The sequence below is a fragment of the Rhipicephalus microplus genome, chromosome 1, assembly GCF_043290135.1.
Source record: "Rhipicephalus microplus isolate Deutch F79 chromosome 1, USDA_Rmic, whole genome shotgun sequence".
Taxonomy (NCBI): domain Eukaryota; kingdom Metazoa; phylum Arthropoda; class Arachnida; order Ixodida; family Ixodidae; genus Rhipicephalus; species Rhipicephalus microplus.
The window spans coordinates 205,616,602-205,638,676 of NC_134700.1; the positions used below are offsets into that span (position 1 = coordinate 205,616,602).

Below are 22,075 nucleotides of genomic sequence, written 5' to 3' on the forward strand. Positions count from 1 at the left end.
GGTAGAACGAGCCCCACATTAACGAAATTTTCAGATTAATGAACTTTTAAAAAATCTCACGCTGACTGCTAATAGCTTCAATGTAAAATTATTTCACTACTACGTACTTCAGAATTCCAAACTTTTTGGAATAATGAGCGTTAATTTTGTTCCATGTTATATTAACGCCTCAGTACTACGAACTCATGTTCTGAAATTTTTCGCAACCACCGGAGGGGTACGCAAGTAGACGACAAAGCAAACGGACGCCTTCCTCCGAAGGCGCGTGACGGTGTAGAGAAAAGAAGAAAAAAACAACGAAAGGGCGACTTTCTTTCCTTTCTTTTTGTTGAAACGCCAACATTGCAGGTTTACAATCGCAGAGGCGAGGAGTGAGAACAAGGGAGGGCAAGGTCAGCGAGGCAGAGGGGGAGTTGCGAAACAGGAAGCATGGGCGCGGAAAACCTGAGACAGCGAGGGAGCAGAAAATGAAACGCGAGGAATTTTCTTTTTTTAGCACTTTTTTTTTCTTTGGAAGAGGCGATGACAGGCGCGACGCTTTGGGTTTTTGTTTCTTTGTCACTTCTACATGTGCTCTAGGAGGACTTGTTTGTCAGTCGTGTCCATCTATTTTCGGTGATTACTTATCACGTCCGCACAGCAAGTCTGCATTCGCGCTGCGGTGCTACTACAAATCAGTTCATCTCTGTTTGCGATGAAGAAGCAGAAGCAGTTTTCGCTAAGTGAGAAAGTAGATATTCTTCGGCAACTGGAAGGCAAAAAGTAGGCTGTTGTGACCAAAGAACCAAATCGCACCACAGAAATGTAGATGAGCTGGAGGCCTTCGCGCTGCTAAATTTGTGCTGCACGCGTCAAAATAAAAAAAAAATCACAGAATTCTTTATTAAGTAAACGTGCATTTTTTGGCTGTTTTCTTGTGAAAAACACTTTAATGACTTACCATTGTAAAGTTCATATTGGTCGGGGGGAAAAAAGTATTTATGGTTCATTTTCGGGCTTTTACTATAATGACCTCTCAAAATAACGAACAAATTGTCGCGGCCCCTTGAAGTTCGTTATACTGAGATTTCACTGTACGTGGATCCGTTAAAATTAGTTTAGACTGTGTAACCTCTGTGGAGTATTATGAAAGGGAAATATGTAAGTGTGAGCAAATAGTTATTTAACAGTTATATTGGGTGTGTGTCTTAACTAAGGCTTGATGGATTATTTGGGCATGCATAAGTGTAATCTTAACATTTTTACCACTCACTCGGATGAGTGTTTGTGTATGCACTTTTGTATGAATCATTTTATGTGTGTGTATTCATATTTATGTGTTTCCACATTGTGTAAACATGTTTTCTTGAGCTAACACCGTGTGCACCACGTGCAGGCAATGGAGTCGCTGTTGCCGTGTCCTCTATGCATGGAGGTTTGTTCAACACGCTCGCTCTACATTGCCCACGTTCAAAGCTGCGCAGATGGCCAGGAAGTACGCTAGAGTTGAATGCCACCTAGCACTCATGCCAGGACGAGAGCCCCCAGCATAACTCCTCCTTGTAGATATGTAACCTGCTAAACTGTCCTTTAGTCAGGCTGATTTCAAAAACAAAGATCGAACGTGAAAGTTTCTGTTCAGGCTTGGCAAAGCACTCTTTTGTAACGGAGTGGCCCGTTCCTTCTCGGCTGTTGGCTATACTTGGCTATTGAGGCATTCGTGTATTCGTAGTGCACCAAGTGTTACTTTGTTTTCCGAGCCCACTATTGCATGCTTGTTTTCTCGCTTTGATCGAATTGATCTTGTGCAAATCTGTTATGTGCCGCATTTAGTTATCTTGGTGTTATAGCACAGTTTGTTGTACACATGTATTTTCTCTTAACATAAATGTGCAGCAGCGTGCTGCCTCTCATCTGTGAGGTCATCTAAAAATATTCTCGACTTTCTTTATCTGGCCAAGTGATAATGCGCTTAGCGTAAGTTAGCCTTCCTTACCAAGTGATGTTGTTTCTTTTGGGTTTAGGCTTTGTCTCAACGTTTGAATACGAAATGTCCTATAACATGCATGTGTCTTTTTGTACAACCAGAAATTTGAGCTCCCTGAATATAAAAGTCTACTGTCTTAGCTAATGGCCTTTGTATAGAGGGTTCTGCAAAGTGAAGAAAGAGCATATCTACTTGCTGACTGTGCTTTGCTAGGTCAGTGTATTATTTAGTCTCTTTAGATTGTCAAATGCATGTTGTATGAGCCTCAAATAATCTGGAGCTGTGGCATAAATATTAGCATGTTTTACTAACACTTTTTTTTTGTTAATCTGCAGCTTTGTTAAAAGCCCTGTAGCTCCAGCTTGGTGGGATCAGTGCAGCCATGTTCTCTATAGACTATTGGTTCTCGTATGTCATGCATTTGCACGTATGCCTGCCTGTTGTTTAATTACTGTGATTACTTATGACATTCGCTGCATAGCAGGTGATATGACTAGTAAAAGAGGCGTCTTTATTTTTGTTCCTTTTTAAAGAGTGTGCATTGCTTGAACATCAGCTCGTTAAACTTGTCATGCTGTTGTTTGTAGCAGATCTAAGTTAGTACTTGCTGTTGGAGTTTAGCCTCAGCCATGTAAAGAATTTGGTGGCAATGAAAACCATCTTGTTGGGTTACCGTTTCGATGATTGCGAACAATTGGCATCTGTGCATGGGATACTGCAACAAGGTTGTATTTGTATTGGTGATGATGGTAATAATTGTCACAGGTCTGACTTTTTGCCTTTTTCTGAAGTTGTTACAATAAACAGGGAAGTGTAGAAAGGGCAGAGGTTAGCTGGGTGGTGGAAAATATACTAACGAGCAAATGCTTCGCGCTATTTCGAAACCCACACATTTTGTTCCTTAAAGTGTTCTTGTGTCCTGTGACTTAGCATGGCTAGGGTGAAGTTACGATGCCATAGTTTTACTGTAGCATGTTGTAAGCTTCAGTTATGCACACAACTGACCATAAAAACATTTGTTTGGAAATGCAGTCTGGTGCATTAATGAGAAAATATTTAATGTTGCAGCTATATATATTCATAAATTGTTGAGGATAGATTATGCAGATTTTGGTGTGCCAAGTATAGAACATGTATTACTTTCTAAAAGCCAATGAGTATTGTTGTTATTCTTTAGAAAGCTGCACACTTATATACACTTGTTTTACAGTGCCATTACTGTAGTATGTGCATGCCTATGTGCCTGGTATTAATTTCTGGCACTCAAAGTTTGACGATAGAGCTTAAATTGTGAAAACTTTTTCGAAATTTGTGCAAGCAAAGCTGCCTTTTCTCTCAGATATTTTGTGACAAAGGCCCAGTTTGCCCGATTTTGATGAAGCCTAGATCTGTAGCTGACATAAAATTGTGGACTAATGTGTTCTCTGTTTGAGTAGGCTTGACATTTTTTACCTTATGACTGTTAGTCTAAATGTCCGGAATAACTTGCAGTGATGTGTGAAGTTGTGCAATATCATCTTCACTGTTACCTCTGTATTGTCACACGTAGAAATGTTTTGTGTGAAATGCGCCTTATGTTTAGTCGATTACTGCAGCGTGTGTGTATGCTTGAACTGGTGAAGAAACGAAAAAGGCTTACATCGTTTCAGATGAGAATAAAGATACTTTATTGTATGACTTAGTGGTGTGTGAACATATTTTCTTTCTGGCTTTGATATTATAAAAGTGTGGTACTATTGTACACAAGAGCAGCATTTCTGTATCTCTTGCTAGGCTGCATACATGTCAACCTGAGAACATAGATGTTTGTAAAAATTGTGTGAGCTCATGGAAAGAGGGACGAAATTTCTCTAGTTAGTCCTGAGCATACACCTGTTTCGGAATGCACATGCACACTGGCAATTACTTTTACATGCACACTCAAGCAAGACAAAACATGGAACTACAAATAGTACTAACAAGCAGTACATTGTTTTATATCATCACAGTGGCTCTCAAGCACCACTCTTGTCGATTTTGTCTTCTTGAGGAACTCGTCTTGTTAAATTGCACAAGACTGTTAACCCCTTTTGCATGTGCCATGTTGTACTAGCATGAACAAATTATGGGTGTACAATTTATCCTTTGCATGCATGTTTTGAAATCTTGAGGCACCTTTGGTATTTTCCTTTTAGTGAGCAATTTTTCTATATAATCAGCCCACGTTCGTTATTTTAGAAAATTCTGCAAGAGTTGCTACTATGCAGCTACTGTGCTTCAAAAGTGCTTACATATTCGCATAAAGACTTCCAATCTTAGTCATGTTCATTCAATGCACATTGCGTGCCTAACTTGGTGGGCCTCTAGAATGTGATGGTCTCGGTAGGATGGGTTATGCCATTGTCATGAAGACAAGTGATCTGTATAGTCAGATTTAGTCATTCTTTTTCTAAAGACTCTAGCATACACATTTAAACTCTCTTGTTTCGTCAAGCAAGGTGAATTAAGAATAGCTGTTTCCATGCTGCTTGCTATTGTATTTCAAGCCTCCATAAATTTGATTATCACGTGCCCTGCATTATTTAAATCATACAAGTAAAGTTTGTATGGCTGTGGTGAGCAAAAAATGAGCAATGCTAATGTGAAAGCTTCCTGTGCATCAGAAGTATTCAGAACAACCAAACTGGCAGAGTCTGCAAATGCTGACATTTAGCAATACCATAGCGATATTACCATTCGTTATTATGTATATTGCAAATTAGGCACCCTGTATGTTCTGGTATCACTAAAATATGGTGTATGAACTGGCTTCTCAAGTACAGTAGATAAGTTATGGCCAAGACAGCTTTAGTAGGAAACGTCAGTATAACACTCTTTTTGCTTCTGTAGCTAGAACTGGACTTAAGAAGCCAATTGGCGATTGACTAGGAAGCCGAAAGCGCCGATGGGGCTCTAGACAACACCCCCTGCGGTCCTTATATTTATTTGTTTCTCAGTCCCATCTGCTGCTCTTTCTATAGATGGGCACAATGCTAGCAATCATTCAACTGCATTGGCAGATGTTTGCTACATTGCTTCACTCAAATGTCATTTTTAGCAGGGACCCTTCTTAAAGTAAGCCACATGAAGCAATCATTTTTTTAACATCATTCTCGGACACTATTGTGCATAAAGCACCTGAAATGGCTCGCGCGAAAATAACTAAAATGTCTTTTCGCGTTTTTTTTTTTTTTTGTTGCACATTTTATGACTGGAAGCCATTCATACCATGGCTTGTATTCATAGAATTGCCTATGATAAAGATCAGCGAGTCTTTGGGACTTTGAAATCCCGTTGAAACAGCTGAGGTGATAAGCAATAAATTAAAGGTTGAAATTGTCGTCTCCCATATATAATTACAGTGGGGCAGTAATTACATTATTTCACTCCAATGGCATGTTATAAGGTATTCCCGTGGAACTCACTGCACGTTCATTACTTATGCAAGTTGTCATGCAGGTACTGACACAATTTCCTTGTGACATTTCGGAACATGACTTCGCATAACCAAGGCCTTCTTAGTTACTGAAATTTGTGGAGCTGCAGTTTTATACTGCCGTAAGATCGTATTCGCAAGCCGTTACATGCACCAGCTGGCAGCATTACATACCAACTCTGTGGTTTCCGCGCGCTTTAGGTGTAAAGCTTGGGACCCTAACTTTCCTCAAATAAACGCCTGCAATTTAACTCGACCACCCTTTAGGTTAGCTCCGGTTATAACGCGCGCTCACACGGAAAAATACGCCTCCTACAGCGAATGAAATTTTCCTGCCGCCGTAATGTTGCGTCGTTCCCACTATTTTACCCACCAAGCCGACGTAAAGCAAAACCGGCGATGCGGCGACACATGCCGCGTAAATATATTTGAGACGCCAACCAAGAAGCGCGATCGCCGGACATCCCGAATGTTTCCGCGGTGCTCCGCTCGCATAGGGTTCGCGAGTTCCTACGGAAACTGGCCATGAACTCTCCGCCGATGCGTGAAGAGAAGAATGCAAGAATAAGTGACGCCAGCAGCGGTGGTGGTTTTGTCCTGCTGTGCTCCGAGGCGAGAGAGCTGCACGACGAAGAATAATTATAATAATAATGATAATAATAATTGATGTGGTCTAACGTCCCAGAACCACGATATCGTTATGATAGACGCCGTAGTAGAGCGTTCCAGAAAGCTCAACCACCTGAGTTTCTTTTAACGTGCACATAATGTAATCAAAAGGACCTCGAGCATTTTCGCCTCCATTGGAAATTCGGCCGGGATTCAAACCCGCGACCTGTGGGTCAGCAGTCGAACACAATAGCCACCTTGGCGAGTTACAAACAAAAGAGTATGTTGAGATATATATTGCTTCTCGGGGCAACAGCTCTTGTGTTTCATGGGTAGAAAGAACGTAATTGTTAACGGATAATCTTATGTCGCGATGGACATTGAAAACTGCGCCGGGATGAGCTCGTCGCACTTCGCCGTCATCTTTCGAATATCTGACTCTTACGAGAGAACCCGGTGACGGCTGGCGCAAAAAAAAAAAAGAAAAAAAAACGATCCGGGGTTTATCGGCGTGCTGTTAAGGCGGCGTAGGCAGAAATGTTTGGGGGGAGGGGGCACTTCCTTGAATTAGTCATTTTTCCCTCTCTTCCCTCTCTACTACATGACGAAAAAAAAATGGCAGCATATCCACGGAGTGAATGATGGAAAGTGGGGCGAAGCATTCGTCCGTCCATGCGTCTGTTGGAGCGCCCGTCCCTGCGTTTGTCCATGCATCCGCCCCTGCGTCCGTTCATGCGTCCATACATGCATCCGTCTGTGTGTCCGTTCGTCCATCTATTCAACACTCCAAGTCCCACCATCTCGCATCTTTTTATCATATATTCCCCATATAGAAGCACCGCCATTCAGTGGACATTCCAAGGACTAAACGAGAGGTGGCACACGCACACTTTCTTACGGCTTGCGCTTCGGGTCTACTTCCCACCTTCAACCACCTTGAGTTCATGGTATATACTAGTTCACTGTATTCATGGCACTGCGGACCAATGCTCGCTAAACCTTTCTAAAACCAAGGAGGTTACGCCCAGCGAGTATAACGTAGCAACCTTTTCCTGTCAGATAGTGCTCAATGTACATGCCAGTGGCTGCTAATGTGAAATGAGAGACAGCAGGAGCTTTTAATTTCTTACGGCTTGCGCTTCGTATCTGCTTTCCCCCTTTAACCACCTCGAATTCATTCATGGTATATACTAGTTCATTGTATTCATGGCCCTGCGGCTCAACGCTTGCTAAAGCTTTCTAAATCTAAGGAGGTTACACCCAGCGAGTATAATGTAGCAACCCTTTCTTGTCCGATAGTGCTCAATGTACATGCCAATGGCTGCTAATGGGGATCGCAGCGTGCACGTTGACTAAAAGCCGAATGTTCTTGTCTCTCATTCCCTATTAGCAGCCATTGGCATATACATTGAGCATTATTTTTTATTGTTAAACAACGCACAGAAGAAATCTCCCACCGGCACCACCTTGGAGGTCAAACGTTATACCTATTTCGGGTATGTGCCACTGGTGGTTACGTACTACGAGGGACGCACAAGCCACGCCATAAGGAGCTTCGCCCCTAAAAATCAAGGGGTGCATGGGCCCAGCTACGCCACTATATTGAGGCGAATCTCGCCTCCCCTGAACAGGGCGAATTTGTCTTGGTGTGAACGTGCTCATAAAGTTAAAAAAGAGAAATGCACGAGGTCGAAACAAACGATAACGTGCCTTACCCGCATCTTTTGTGTTTGTTTTATTTATGTCAGCTCTGTTTTTCGTAATGGGCACTGAGATGACTCCCGTAGAGATTATCTTGGTTAAGTTGCTTGCAGTGAGTGACTGCCTTGAAAATATTTGCTTGGAACAGTGTCATGGCTTCTCATACACAAAAAGAGAGACCTTAAGTATCACGAATACCAAGGGCTGAGTTCCACAAAATTCATTTGTGGCTGTCGGCTGTCTCAGGAAGAGCATACAAAGGAACGATGCATTTCTCGTGATTCCGGAGTGCCACTTCGCGACATGAGAATGTCTGGCATGTATGCCGTGCGTTTTCAAACAATGCTGGTAGGGGAAGACCTGCACAAACGTCTTTATCGATGGTTTCGTGGCCTTGGTAACTGGATTGAGTCTTCAGCTTGATACGGCGCGTGATACGTTCAGCAGTCCTCGTTGGACGAAGAGGCTGGGCTGAAGACCCTCGAGTACCAGTGCGCGTAAGACGTGGCGTGCAGCGGTCCCTTGAGCACAAGCCGGCGCCGGGGCAGGCCGAGCTCGCGGTCCACGTCCGCGCGTCGAGGGCAGGGCTCGGCCGGGGGGCGGTCCTGTCGCCGCTCCACGCGCTCCACCGGCGCCATGGGTGCCTTCGCTTCGCCGCTCGAATGGCTCACAACTTTTCGCCTGAGTTGGTAAACAGCGATCATCGTCAGTTTAAGTTTGAGCACAGGAAAAAAAGCAAAGGGTGAAGGAGACGTGCACGCTCATACCGGCCCCTCTTGCGGATGTCGCTGTCGATGTACATGTCGGCGGCGATCTGCCACTGGCTCAGCGGGCCCTGGTAGCGGCCGAAGCTGCCGCGTAGCACTGATCGCGGAGGCAAGAAGGGCACCAGGGGCGGGCCGGTCGCAGCAGCAGCCGCGGTCGTGTGCAACGAGGCCGCATCCGGTGCCGTGGGCGCGAGAGTCCTCAGGGACACCTGCGAGCAGAAGCATGGGACATGCATTATTCAACGCGAAACAATCCTTTGCGTACTGCAGGCACTTTGAACATCTGTCCGTCTGTCTGTCTGTCTGTCTGTCTGTCTGTCTGTCTGTCTGTCTGTCTGTCTGTCTGTCTGTCTGTCTAGCCACCTCCAACGTGTGGCTGCTCTCGTGATCACCCATGCGACTTGGGGTAAACCAAAATTGGCGGGAGGGTAAAATGGTTTGACGAATATGATTCGCTGGTCATGACAAGACATGGAAAACGTCACAATCCTGTCGCGTAATCATCAACTCCTTCCCGCCAGACGTTTGGCACATACCCGCGGGCGGGTATGTGCCGGAAGTATGCGGGTATGCGCCACAAATGATTGATAGTTTATATCGACCCAGGAAGGGCAATAACAGACATGGGAAATTTTAACGCTTGAGCGTTAAGAAACAAAATGACAGCCTATCCACGGGGTGAATGATGGAGAGTGGAGCGAAGCTGGGTCCGCACGCCGCGCCGCTTCGGCCTCCCGTTCTGGTACGTCGGGATCTTGTCGGCGGCGCCACGCGGCTTCAAGGCACGCTTCTGCCTCGCGCGCTCGCCGCTCTGTGGCCTTGTCCATCCGCCGACGTGAACGAGTGCGCTCGCCAAAACGGCTTTTATTTTACTACACCGCGCCCCCTAGCGTACGGCGCTGCCGACGAACACGCGATCGCCAACGTCCTCGTGTGACGCCACTCCTACTTTCTCGCACGCTCGCACATCGGGGTTCCGTCTTCCAGCGCGAGCCGCTGCCGTCTTGTGCGTTTCATAATTTTTACGGGCAAACCGTGAATCATCCGCTGGCCGCGTCCGTCCGTCGTCTGTCTGTTTGATGCACGGACGGACGTTGGGACGCATGCATGCGCAAACGCAGGGATGGACGAATGGACGCACGAGAGGACGCACAAACGTATGCACGAATGGACGGACGCACGGAAGGATGGATGGATGCACGGATGATCGGACGGACGCATGAATAGACGCACAAGAGGACGGGCGGATGAATGGGCAGACGCATGGACGTATGCATGAATGGACGAGCGCATGGATGAACGGATGAATGCACGAACGGACGCACGGATGGATGGAAGCAAGAACGAACGGATGGCCGGAAGCACGGACGGAATGAAGGACGCTTAGCCCCGCTCTTCATCATTCACTCCATGGGTAAGCTGTAATTGTTATTAGTTATCATATACTACAGGTAACGTCCTCTAGTATCGTAGTATTTTCATTTTTCAGCGTATATGGGTTTCGTTAAATGTACAAGTACCGTCCTCTACGGCCGGTTCAAAAACTAACGAGAAGTGGCTTCATACGATTACGACGGGACGCTCACTTACGCCTTAAGGGGAGATGCTACTCGAAGACACCTTTTTTTTTTTTTAATATTCACCCTAGAGCAACGAAACTTGAGCTGTTTATTGAACTTTTTATGCTGATTTCAAATGTATATTTAATTTTCTTGCAAGTTACACACTTTTAGCTCTGCAACATGACAAAGTGAAAATCTTAACCGTTTTGCCCCCTCTCTTTTCATCCCTAAACGTCTGTAATTTTTACCACTCATGGTTCATAATGCTGGAAATAAAGTGTAGAGTGCAAATAACTAATTAGAAAGCACATACAAAATATGTATTGCCCGTGAAAAATAATCGATGTAACAAATCCATATTTCACCTACCCTTTAAAGGTTTACATAGAATTTTTTATTATACAATAAAATATTGAAATTTGAACCAGACAATTGCATTCGCCATACTTTAGAAAAGACTTGGGCAAATTTCATGCAGATCCGAGCACTAGAAGTGCCCAAAAGGAGGGGCACAATGAAAAAAATGGCAAACTTTCTGTTTTGAGAAAAACGAGTTTCAAAGTTAAAATTGAGTTTTTATTTATAAAAGGTATCATTAAATCAGATGAAATTTGCACACCAATAAGAACGATCCTTCTTGTAGTGGCCACTGCGACTAAAATACGCCAGCACCACGAGTTTGTCCCTCTCGGCTTTTTCGAGCCGACTCCTCACAGACATTTCACTCACAGACAGGGCCATGAAACGCTTGCCAAACTTCCGCTCCATCTGGCAGAGCCTTGTGCCAACTGGAAGCTAGGAAGAAGTTCGACAGGACTGCGAAATCCAAACTAAGTCCAGTGTTATGCCATTTTGCAGCCATGTTTGTGCTACATACCGTCGTACATAATGGCAATGTCGTCTCTGCTAAGGTCTCTCACTGCGAGCTCTTACGACCTCTCAAGATTGGCCCTGACGTCATCTATTGCAGCATCACGAACTTTTCGGCTGACGGGTGTGAATGACTTTTGATGCATTGGCCTTTTCGAGCCTACAACTGCCGCAAATCAGACCAGCTGCTCGTAGCCTAGTTCCTACAGAGTGCTCCGCACAATGGCTTTCACTTGCTAGCAATGTCGTTTTTTCATTCATAACGGAGATAACTATACGAGAAAAATATTGTTCAGCTGCGCTGCTCGACAAGACATGGACCCCGCAAATAGGTTTCACAGCACATACAGGCGCGCAGCGGCCAATGGTGGTCCACGATTCGTACCATGTGATAAGCCAGTCGTGGCGCTCGAAAAACGCGCATCAGAGTGCTTCTTTTTATTATTTCTTGCGCTGCATCAGCAAGAGAAACTGTTGTTATTTGAAGAGTGAGGCTCGACTCATCGACTGATGCGATCAACAATGGCGAGCGGCGGCGCATTATCGGCGGCAAGGTGCTCGAAGACTGCGCACTTTCGACCTTTTAACAGGCACCTTGTGCTCTTTAGATGCAATTTTAAAGCATTTTCAGTCAAGTCTCGACCTGTATTATTTTTCTCATAACCGTAGAGGCACTAATCTTATCAAAATAGGCGGAAACAAAAAACTCCCAAGCATTTCCCCGAGGGTGAACATGGTTAAGTGCGAATACACGAGGTGATGCTATGAGGGGTATTTATTAATTCGCACTATTATATTTATTAATCACACTATGGTGCCTTTACGGTGTAATGGTTCCTGGGAATCGCAATTTGATCACACGGGGGAGTTTACGTTTACTCACTGGCGAATGCCAACGGATTTTAACTTTACTCCCCCTTACGGCCCGCTCTCGACGGGAGACTGAGAGAGAAGGCGGGCGCGCGAGAGAGAGGGGTGCGCGCGCAGCTGCAGCGAGCGAGGAGAGCGGAGGAGCGAGCGAAGGGGGAGGGGGTATAAGGCGCGTTACTGACACCGATATCATCATCGCGTCCGTGGTTTATTCGGTAGAGCGTCGCGCTGCGGCCCGCCAAGTCCTCTTTCTTTTAAAGATAGAGAGATGACTGCGGACGCCGCCGACGGCGGTGGATGGTTTGGGGTCGCTTGTGAAGCGTACTCACACTTAAAAATCGGTAATTTTGAAAAAAAAAAAACTCGCGTTTTTCGACCCGATTCTCCCCTTAAGGAGCTTCGCTCTTAAAAGCTGACATCGGCAGGCTTGACCGACGAATGCAAAAGCATCGAATGTTGGGGTCCGAGAATCGAACCCCAACATTCTGCGTGGCAATCAAATATTTTACTACACAGCCACGCCAGGTCTCTGAAGTGCTTTTTGAAATGTACCGTATAGTAATAATGTTGGTGAAACGTCAGCCGTGGTTGCAGTGCCTGCTATTCAATTTGATAAACATTACATATGGAGTCCCATGATACAGCCGTCACGTCGGGTTAACGAGTTAGGCGCCATCCGTTGAAGTTTACTTATGAAGCAGTGTCCGGGGCTACCACCCTCGTGAGCACCAGCGTTTCATGTCAGCATACCACATCTGGTGTTGCTAATATCCATGTCGCTGTTGGCATCGTTACGCAACTGTAAGCAACAGCTTATGTAAAACATATGCTCCTGTTTAACGTATATTTCAGCAAGATGGCAAGTTGGGCCAGTTGTATTACGTTCATAATTGAAAGTTTGCTGAAGCGCACTAACAAACGGGAGGACAGAAGAGGACAGCAAGCGCTGTCCTTCTCAGCCTCTTCTGTCCGTCCGTTTTTAGTGCGCTTCAACAAATTTTCAATTATGTTTAACGTGTATTTGTGCGTGAGTTTGTACATATCTTTTGCACTTTTCGTGATGTTTCGCTCAATAAAAAAAATTGACGGCAGATCCACGAGGTGAATGATGATGAGATTGGGCGAAGCTCCTGGAAGTAATACCGTGAAATTTTCTTCCGCTAATTCGCCTGGCGATATGCGCGCTTCCTCGCCGCTTCCCATTGTCGAACGTTTTCAAGATCTGCTTCGCGACTGTTGACGTGCTGCCTCGGCCTCTCGTTCGCGTACGGAACGATCTTGCCGACGCTGACGTGGCGCTGCAGCTTCTTGTTCACGTACGGCAGGATCTTGCCGACGCTGCCTTGTTGATGTGGCTTCTTGTTCCCGTACAGCAGGATCTTGCCGACGCTGACGTGCCGCTGCAGCTTCTTGTTCACGTATGGCGGGATCTTGCCAACGCTGCCTTGCTGATGTGGCTTCTTGTTCCCGTACAGTAGGATTTTGCCGACGCTGCCTTGCTGATGTGGCCTCTCGTTCCCGTACGGAAGGATCTTGCTGACGCTGACGTGCCGCTGCAGCTTCTTGTTCACGTATGGCGGGATCTTGCCGACGCTGCCTTGTTGATGTGGCCTCTCGTTCTTGTACGGAAGGATCTTGCCGACGCTAACGTGCCGCTGCAGCTTCTTGTTCACGTATGGCGGGATCTTGCCGACGCTGCCTTGTTGATGTGGCCTCTCGTTCCCGTACGGAAGGATCTTGCCGACGCTGACGTGCCGCTGCAGCTTCTTGTTCACGTATGGCGGGATCTTGCCGACGCTGCCTTGCTGATGTGGCTTCTTGTTCCCGTACAGTAGGATTTTGCCGACGCTGCCTTGCTGATGTGGCCTCTCGTTCCCGTACGGAAGGATCTTGCCGACGCTGACGTGCCGCTGCAGCTTCTTGTTCACGTATGGCGGGATCTTGCCGACGCTGCCTTGTTGATGTGGCCTCTCGTTCTTGTACGGAAGGATCTTGCCGACGCTAACGTGCCGCTGCAGCTTCTTGTTCACGTATGGCGGGATCTTGCCGACGCTGCCTTGTTGATGTGGCTTCTTGTTCCCGTACAGCAGGATCTTGCCGACGCTGACGTGCCGCTGCAGCTTCTTGTTCACGTATGGCGGGATCTTGCCGACGCTGCCTTGCTGATGTGGCTTCTTGTTCCCGTACAGCAGGATTTTGCCGACGCTGCCTTGTTGATGTAGCCTCTCGTTCCCGTACGGAAGGATCTTGCCGACGCTGACGTGCCGCTGCAGCTTCTTGTTCACATACGGCGGGATCCTGCCGACGCTACCTTGCTGATGGGGCTTCTTGTTCCCGTACAGCAGGATCTTGCCGACGCTACCTTGCTGATGTGGCCTCTCGTTCCCGTACGGAAGGATCTTGCCGACGCTGACGTGCCGCTGCAGCTTCTTGTTCACATACGGCGGGATCCTGCCGACGCTACCTTGCTGATGGGGCTTCTTGTTCCCGTACAGCAGGATCTTGCCGACGCTACCTTGCTGATGTGGCCTCTCGTTCCCGTACGGAAGGATCTTGCCGACGCTGACGTGCCGCTGCAGCTTCTTGTTCACGTACGGCGGGATCTTGCCGACACTGCCTTGCTGATGGGGCTTCTTGTTCCCGTACAGCAGGATCTTGGCGGCGACGTCGCGCAGCTTCCCGGCGCGCTTCTGCCTCGCGTGCTCTCACTTCAGGATCTTGTCTGCGAGCGCGCGCCGCCGCTGCCCTGTGCGCCCGCCTTTCGGCATCCTTATCCATACGAGCACACACCGACGGGTACGAGCATCGGCAACGACAAACCTGTATCGATATGGTTTTGATTATAAAATCATTGCTTTAGAAAACACCTGGCGTCTTTTGTTAAGCAGCTGGCGTCTTCTTTTTGTTTTGCTTTAGAAACATCTGGCGTCTTTTCGTTTTGCTTTTAGAAAACATCTGGTGTCTTTCGTTGGTTTATTTCATCAATCAACGGCGTTTTGAACAAAATTCTTTATTGTTTAATCACGCACAGGAGAAATCTCACCAGGCACTACCTTGGAGGTAAACAATGGCTGCTACTGGGAATGAGAGACAGCAGAAGTCGGCTTTTAACACTTCTATTTGTACTAACGTTTCCTACCGGAACATGCCAATGGCTGCTAATGGGGAATGAGAGACAGAAGAATTGGGCTTTTAGTTAACGCGCACGCTGCGATTTTTTTTTATTGTTTGACAACGCACAGGAGAAATCTCCCACCGGCACCACCTTGGACGTCAAAGCGTAAAACTGGTTGCACACTACGACTACGACTACGACTACGACTACGACGGACGAACGGGTGCCGCTATAAGGAGCTTCGCCCCTAAAAATTATAACACAGTCTCTTCCCATCCGCACGCTTCGTGAAACATCGATTCTCAATGGGGTCTGCCTATTTTTTTTATTTCAAGTTCAATTGCACTGCTGTGCCGCGGGCGCAAGGGTCCGCAGGGACACCTGCGAGCAGAAGCGGCGATATTGTAATATTTGATCCCCACTTCAATTACACAGGGTAGATGTCTTATACTGCATGCTGCAGGGGAATGTGCAAAAGTTGCATGATCCCAGTGCTTCTTTTAACTTGGCTAGCATCTCTGTTTTTCCTTTACACTCTTATACGTGCATCGATAAAGAAAAAGCATGAGTATACAAGGTTTATTTGCGAGTGAGGATGAAGTGTGATTTACGTAATAATAAACACACATGACAAGGGAGACAGATATTCGCAAGCAAAATTGAATACTATTAGTATTACAAAAAAATAGCAAGCAGAGCGGATAAGTAAATTTGCGGTGTAGCAGTTTTCGATGTTTCCCACATACTGTCTTTCAACCCGACTTTAGATGATGCTAGGGAATGGCTATAACTGTGTCAATTCGATAGGGTGATTGCGAAAAGAAATAGCAATGTGTAGTTGCCATGACTTACGGAAATTTTCGATAATCTCATGAGGCAGACTCAATGATTAAGAACGCTTCCTTTATCATTTCCTTACACGCGCGAGAAGAGAGAATTTCTAAACCGTCAATCGCATCCTGTGCCGCATGAGACTTATGTCATTCAATAAAGCATATTTCGTTAGTGCTGCCTTCGCAAACGGTCATGTCAGCCTCAGATGATCGGCATCAACAGCGAGACCCCTCATATCGGTGATGGAGGTTCGGGATTGGCGTAGGTGAGTCACCTGAGCCTGCATACTTGCACATGGCGCGTAAGCCTCGCAGTGGGTTCTACAGCTTTGGCTGAAAATAAACGAAGCTTACCCTAGACCCAAACAAAGCTGAGCCGAAGTCGTCCGGACCAACATCCTCGGCAAGTTTTGGCTTCTGAAGAAACTGCGTTGGAAAATAAATTGCAAGCTTTATGGTAACGGCACAGAAAGGCATTACGTCGGCCAGTGAGAAAGCCTATAGACATTTTTTATGCGATTGTATATCTCGTGGTCTGTTTACCTTTTTCAACTCATCTACTTTTATATTGGGCTTTTTTATGACATTATGCTTGCGGAAATTCAATCGATACATTAAATTACATTCGTGGATCGCGACGAGCATAACTCCCAGAAAGAGTCGTACGTATTCGAACGTATTCTCAGTTGATTATCTTGTTACGGTTACTGCATATGGGGAAAAGAACATTGTGAAAGCGTTAAATCATCCCCCCTAAATCAATATTGCAATGGGTTCTGTTGCGAAAAGGCGATTCAAATAACAGATGCACTTTAGCAACTTCGAAGTGAAGATTAAATAAAGTTGCGCTGAACCGGAGTTATTAACAAGTATAAGGCACATACTTTGACAAGATCTCGTGTTGTCACACGCTTAAACTGCATCGAGCGTAAGAGTACTGATAACAATATCTTTTCAGCACGAGGTATACACTGTAACTTGACGCTGCTGCCTTGCATTTCTTAATTAAAGCTAAGCTCATTGCACAAAAGCTCCAAAAGCGGCGTTCAACGTTCTCACAGTTCTAACATTAAACCGGAGCAGAATAAAAAAAAAAGTGTACTTATTAAGAAAAATTGTAACGTTTTCAATATGTAAGTTCCTTTACTCTAAAATATAATAATACTTTATAGGACCACTCAATTATTAGCCGATCCCCCACAGTGGGCATGAGCCACAAGTGAAGGGCAACAAGAACAAGAACAAAAAAAAAAAAACAGCGAAGCTGGTCGATTGGCTCCGCGGGTCCAACGAACGAGCGGAACGCAAACTGCGCGTGCGCGGCACAATGAGCGGGCCAGCGGCTTTACGGGGCGAGGCGTTCGTCCGCTCATTTCGTCTCCTCAGCGGAGCGTACACAGCGGACCAGTGCACGAGCGTTTACATTGAGTCATCCATGATGACAGTCACCCTTCACGATGGTAGTGGACTTCGTTAGCGTTTCGTGCATAACTGCCAGAATTATTGTCATATCGCTAAAGTGTGCAATTTTTCATTGCGATATGCATGACATCTTCCATGGTACCATCGCGAATTGAATGGCTTGCTTTAATATAGCAGTTGTGAAATTCCATTTGATGCGTATTTTTCGCCTAATCTTTCATCAATTGTGAGAGATAGTTCAGCTAAGCCACGATGACTGTCCAAGCAACTATATTTGAAATCCGTGATTTGGATGAACGAGGTATTGGCGATTGCGAAACTTTCCCTTGTGTCAAGCAAGAAGCAGAGACGCGAAAAACAGTGGGCTGCCCATGGAGCGCACCTTTCGATCCATGTAGCGATTTCGCTTGTATCTCGCTACTACGGTGGGATCCACACCCGGATCCATCTGCGACACAAGCGTGGGCTGAGGCGTTTTTTCCGGCGCCTTGCTGTTGTCCTTTCTAGGTGAAACTTCTGATTTCTTCTCTTTCCTCCATCGGAATTTGGACAGAGTCCATGAGTCGTGCTTCATGATGGGCAGGGTAACTGCAAGTCCCAAATAAGGCGTCGTGAGGTGGACATTGCATATCAGAACGTCAGAAACCACGCAAACACCAACAGATAGAGAGAAGTGTCCGAAGGACCCGTCAGCTACCATCAGTGTGCTAATTATCATCTGAATGGAATAAGGATTTCAAGTATACCGAGCTGACCCTCTATAACAAGAAAATGTCAGCAGTGGACAAGTTATGGTAGAAGTGTTGAAATTGAACGCACTTGAATTTCAGCTCCGAAGTGACTTGGCTCGAGCCCTGATGATGGATCGACCCTTGAGTGGAAAGAACCTCCGAGAACAGCGGCAGGAACATGTGCTGCGCGACAGAACACGTTTATACGTTAGTGATTGATGAAGAAGGACTACCGAGGCTTGTCTACTGTACGGAGATATAAGCTACGCCTCAAGGATTTAAGAATCACACAATACTACCGAGCGCAGAATGTATTCGAGTGGCAGAAAGCTAGAAATTTCGTATGAATATAAAAAAATCACTGGCAGAGAAGACAGAGCTCCTTGTGAGAACCTTGGCGACTTGACGCTTCACTTGTAGTACATGTCACAAGTTCATTTGATCGAGCGAAATGCGTTGACGTATACGATGGAATGACCAGGCCTAGCCGACAGTAGAAGGAAACTGATCCAAAACATCGCCAATTATGCAATACAATGAACTTTTATTGTCTAGTTGAGAGAGATTCAGAAAATATTTACAGTGAACAACATGTTCATCCACCCAAACTTATTCTAAAATAAAAAAAAAAAGATGTCAATGAAGCAAAAAGGGCTGTATTTATTGAAAAAGGATGGATAAATCCAGGTATCACTTCAATAGGTGATTTCTGCTCATACTAGAAAAGGAGTGAGTGAACGCTGAAACTGATGGTACGAAAATTTAATGCAATAATGTGGGTTATTTCAGGTCCACTGGCTACGGGTGTCGTGGTGACGGTTTTGGTTTCTACGTTGTTGACGTAAGTGGCCAAGTATAGACCTTTTCTAAAGCCAATAAGTACTGTGCAGTACATATGCATAACACATCTGAAGACCGAGTTGTCGAAGGTCGCAGGGAGACCGCCAAAGGTGGAGCTCGATGAACTTGTCTCGGAGCCGGTGATGCGCAGCAGCGTCTCTTGGTTAATTCTGTAGTTCTTGAAGCAAATACACCGCAGTATTATCATCAAGGCAGCAGGCTGAAGTCACTGCGGTGGATAGTGATGTTCGCCGGCCTGCAAGCCTATAGGTTGTCATTGGTACCATTGGTCGAATGCCGCTTCGTGGCGCACAGATTCTTGCCCCGCCGAGGGGGTCTATAGTGGCTGAGGTACTCGGCTGTTGACCCGCAGGTCGCGGGGTCGAAACCCGGCTGCGGCGGCTGCATTTTCGATGGAGGCGAAAACACTGTAGGCCCGGGTGCTCAGATTTTGGTGCACGTTAAAGAACCGCAGGTGGTCAAATTTCCGGAGCCCTCCACTACGGCGTCTCTCACAATCATATGGTGGTTTTGGGACGTTAAACCCCACCTATCAATCAAGAGCATGGATTCTTCTGAGGTCGGTGTTTCATGAGCAGGAAACGCTTGTGGCACATAGAGAGCTGTTTTTATTGACACAGGGCATCAGCTACCACGCCAAGGACGAACTGATCGTATACCTTGTGTATACCTTGGTTGCCACGCTGCATAACGTGGGGATAAAGCTGCTTTCGTGTACGCGTAACGAATGCAACAGTGACTCGTAAAAATCAATTGATGAAATGTCATTGCTGTCAGGTTTTTAGTTGGTATCTTCACACCTCAAATAAGTGAAACTAATGCCTGAAGCATCGGTTGCGTCACCTGCACATATTTCAGCGTTTGATCCACCTGCAACCAATATTCTACTGCACCTGTCATAACAGACTGAAATTTATCATTGGCTTGCCTCAGATGGTATCTCGTTTATTTATTTTTCAAATATTATTTTATTTTTCAAGTTTGTTTTGCTAATGTCACTTCTCGTATTTTCCAGCGCGACAGCGTGGGCCTGTACGTGTATCTGGCCAGCCATTGTCTTCTATACCGAACGCTTGCATTGATGTCACGGATGTAGCTGTTTCTGGTGATGCGATGCTTTCGGCGTATACTGCAGGCTCTGTGGACGTCTGAAGCTTTCGAAACGCTGCCAACGAATTGGAGTCCTGTTGACGGATATTTATTCATCGAGTACCTTACTTTGTAAGCAAGAACCACCGCGTCAATTACAACGGCTACAGTTCTGCGCCCATCTTATGGTATACGTCGCCCGAACAGGATGTCTCTCTCTCTCTCTCTCTCTTTCTGATTTAGCTTTCCCTATGTAGTTGTTTACTTTTTGACGGGTATCAACTAAATGGTTTCGTGCTTTCCTTAGCTGTATCATAAGTATTCAGACCAGGGATGTAGGCAGAAATGTTTTGTTGTGAAGTGGGGCTGGGCAGACAGATGGGATCGAGTGTCATTTTGTACTTTATATGTCACGGCAAAGTGATAATAATAATAATAATAATAATAATAATAATAATAATAATAATAATAATAATAATAATAATATAAATCAAAGGAGGGGGCATGGGCCTGGTGTGCCACCCCCTCGCTGCGCCCCTGCTTCATTCTCGCTATGTAATGGGGCCATGTTGCTAGAGTGTACTAGAAGCGTTTGGTGTTTCTCAGCTCGAGCCTAAAATAATAGCGCCACCATCGATTACTAAACTGCTTGATAATCAAAACCACAAGTCAAATGGTCCTCCCCTCTTAAAAAGCGATCTAATAAGATTTATTCGCGATGCCATCGTAAATGATTTTTATAGGGCTTACCACTGGCATGTTAAAATAATGAGGGGGAATGCGTGCTCCGACTTCAGTGGTTTTTTTTTTTAAACTATACGCAGCAAATTACGAACTGATGGTTGATACATAGGGACTTTTTATGATGTTTTTTTTTCCTTTTTGAAAGAAATCAACAATGGACAGAGCGCATCTCCAGCTGGAGTGCTTGAGAAAGTGAGCATTACTTGACACAGTAAATAAGTTCATCAATAATGTTTCAACTAGCTACTTATCGTTTCAACTTTTATTTCAAAATAATAATTGTTTGATTGTGGAAGTATTTGGCTGATTCATTTTATTGTTCTCAGCAGCTCAAAGCTAACTTAACATGTGAATATAAGGTTAAGTAAGTAGGTCACCCTTGTGTTTGCCCTCACTTCTCCCTTGTACGTGCTTGTTCGAGAAAGTAACTCCAGAACTTCCGAGCTGTATTAATCGCCTCAACCACCTTACCTTTTTACTGCAAGCAGTTTTCACCTGAAGCTCAGCTATATAATTCACCTTTAACGGAAATGTGGTTACACAAAGCCTTTGAAGTAATGCAGAGGAAACCCTTTAGGGCGTCATCATCATCATCATCATCATCAGCCTGGCTACGTCCACTGCAGGACAAAGGCCTCTCCCATGTTCCGCCAGTTAACCCGGTCCTGTGCTTGCTGCTGCCAATTTATACCCGCAAACTTCTTAATTTCATCTGCCCACCTAACCTTCTGTCTCCCCCTAGCCCACTTTCCTTCTCTGGGAATCCAGTTAGTTACTCTCAATGACCAGCAGTTATCCTGTCTACGCGCTACATGCCCGGCCCATGTCCATTTCCTCTTCTTTATTTCAACTATGATATCCTTAACCCCCGTTTGTCCCCTAATCCACTCCGCTCTCTTCTTGTCTCTCAATGTTACACCTACCATTTTTCTTTCCATTGCTCGCTGCGTCGTCCTCAATTTAAGCTGATCCCTCTTTGTGAGTCTCCAGGTTTCTGCTTCGTAGCTAAGTACCGGCAAGATACAGCTGTTATATACCTTCCTCTTAAGGAATAATGGCAATCTACCTGTCATAATTTGAGAGTGCTTGCCGAATGTGCTCCACCCCATTCTTATTCTTCTAGTTACTTCAATCTCGTGGTTAGGCTCTGCGGTTATTACCTGCCCTAAGTAGGCATAGTCTTTTACTTGCAACTTCAAGTGCACTATTACCTATCTCGAAGCGCTGTTCCTTTCCGAGGTTGTTGTACATTACTTTCGTTTTCTGCAGATTAATTTTAAGACCCACCTTTCTGCTCTCCCTGTGTAACTCTGTAATCATGAGTTGCAATTCGTCTCCTGAGTTACTCAGCAATGCAATGTCATCGGCGAAGCGCAGGTTACTAAGGTATTCTCCATTAACTCTTATCCCTAACTGTTCTCATTCTAGGCTTCTGAAAACCTCCTGTAAGCACGCGGTAAATAGCATTGGGGAAATTGTGT

At 45.6% G+C, this 22,075-nt stretch overlaps 2 protein-coding genes across 2 annotated transcripts in view; one reads left to right on the forward strand and one right to left on the reverse strand.

Moving 5' to 3' along the window:
* LOC119159779 (uncharacterized) overlaps window positions 1–3,647 on the forward strand; it is a 32,006-nt gene extending 28,359 nt beyond the window's left edge. Inside the window, exon 13 of the mRNA XM_037412631.2 lies at window positions 1,376–3,647. Within this exon, the coding sequence (XP_037268528.2) occupies window positions 1,376–1,483 (108 nt within the window). The 3' untranslated portion in view covers window positions 1,484–3,647. The remainder of the gene's footprint in view (window positions 1–1,375) is intronic.
* LOC142766810 (uncharacterized) overlaps window positions 3,610–22,075 on the reverse strand; it is a 49,806-nt gene continuing 31,340 nt past the window's right edge. The window contains exons 6-8 of the mRNA XM_075868030.1: window positions 16,102–16,173; window positions 8,498–8,706; window positions 3,610–8,411 (exon numbers count right to left, since the gene is read on the reverse strand). Coding sequence (XP_075724145.1) covers window positions 8,171–8,411; window positions 8,498–8,706; window positions 16,102–16,173 — 522 coding nt within the window. The 3' untranslated portion in view covers window positions 3,610–8,170. The remainder of the gene's footprint in view (window positions 8,412–8,497; window positions 8,707–16,101; window positions 16,174–22,075) is intronic.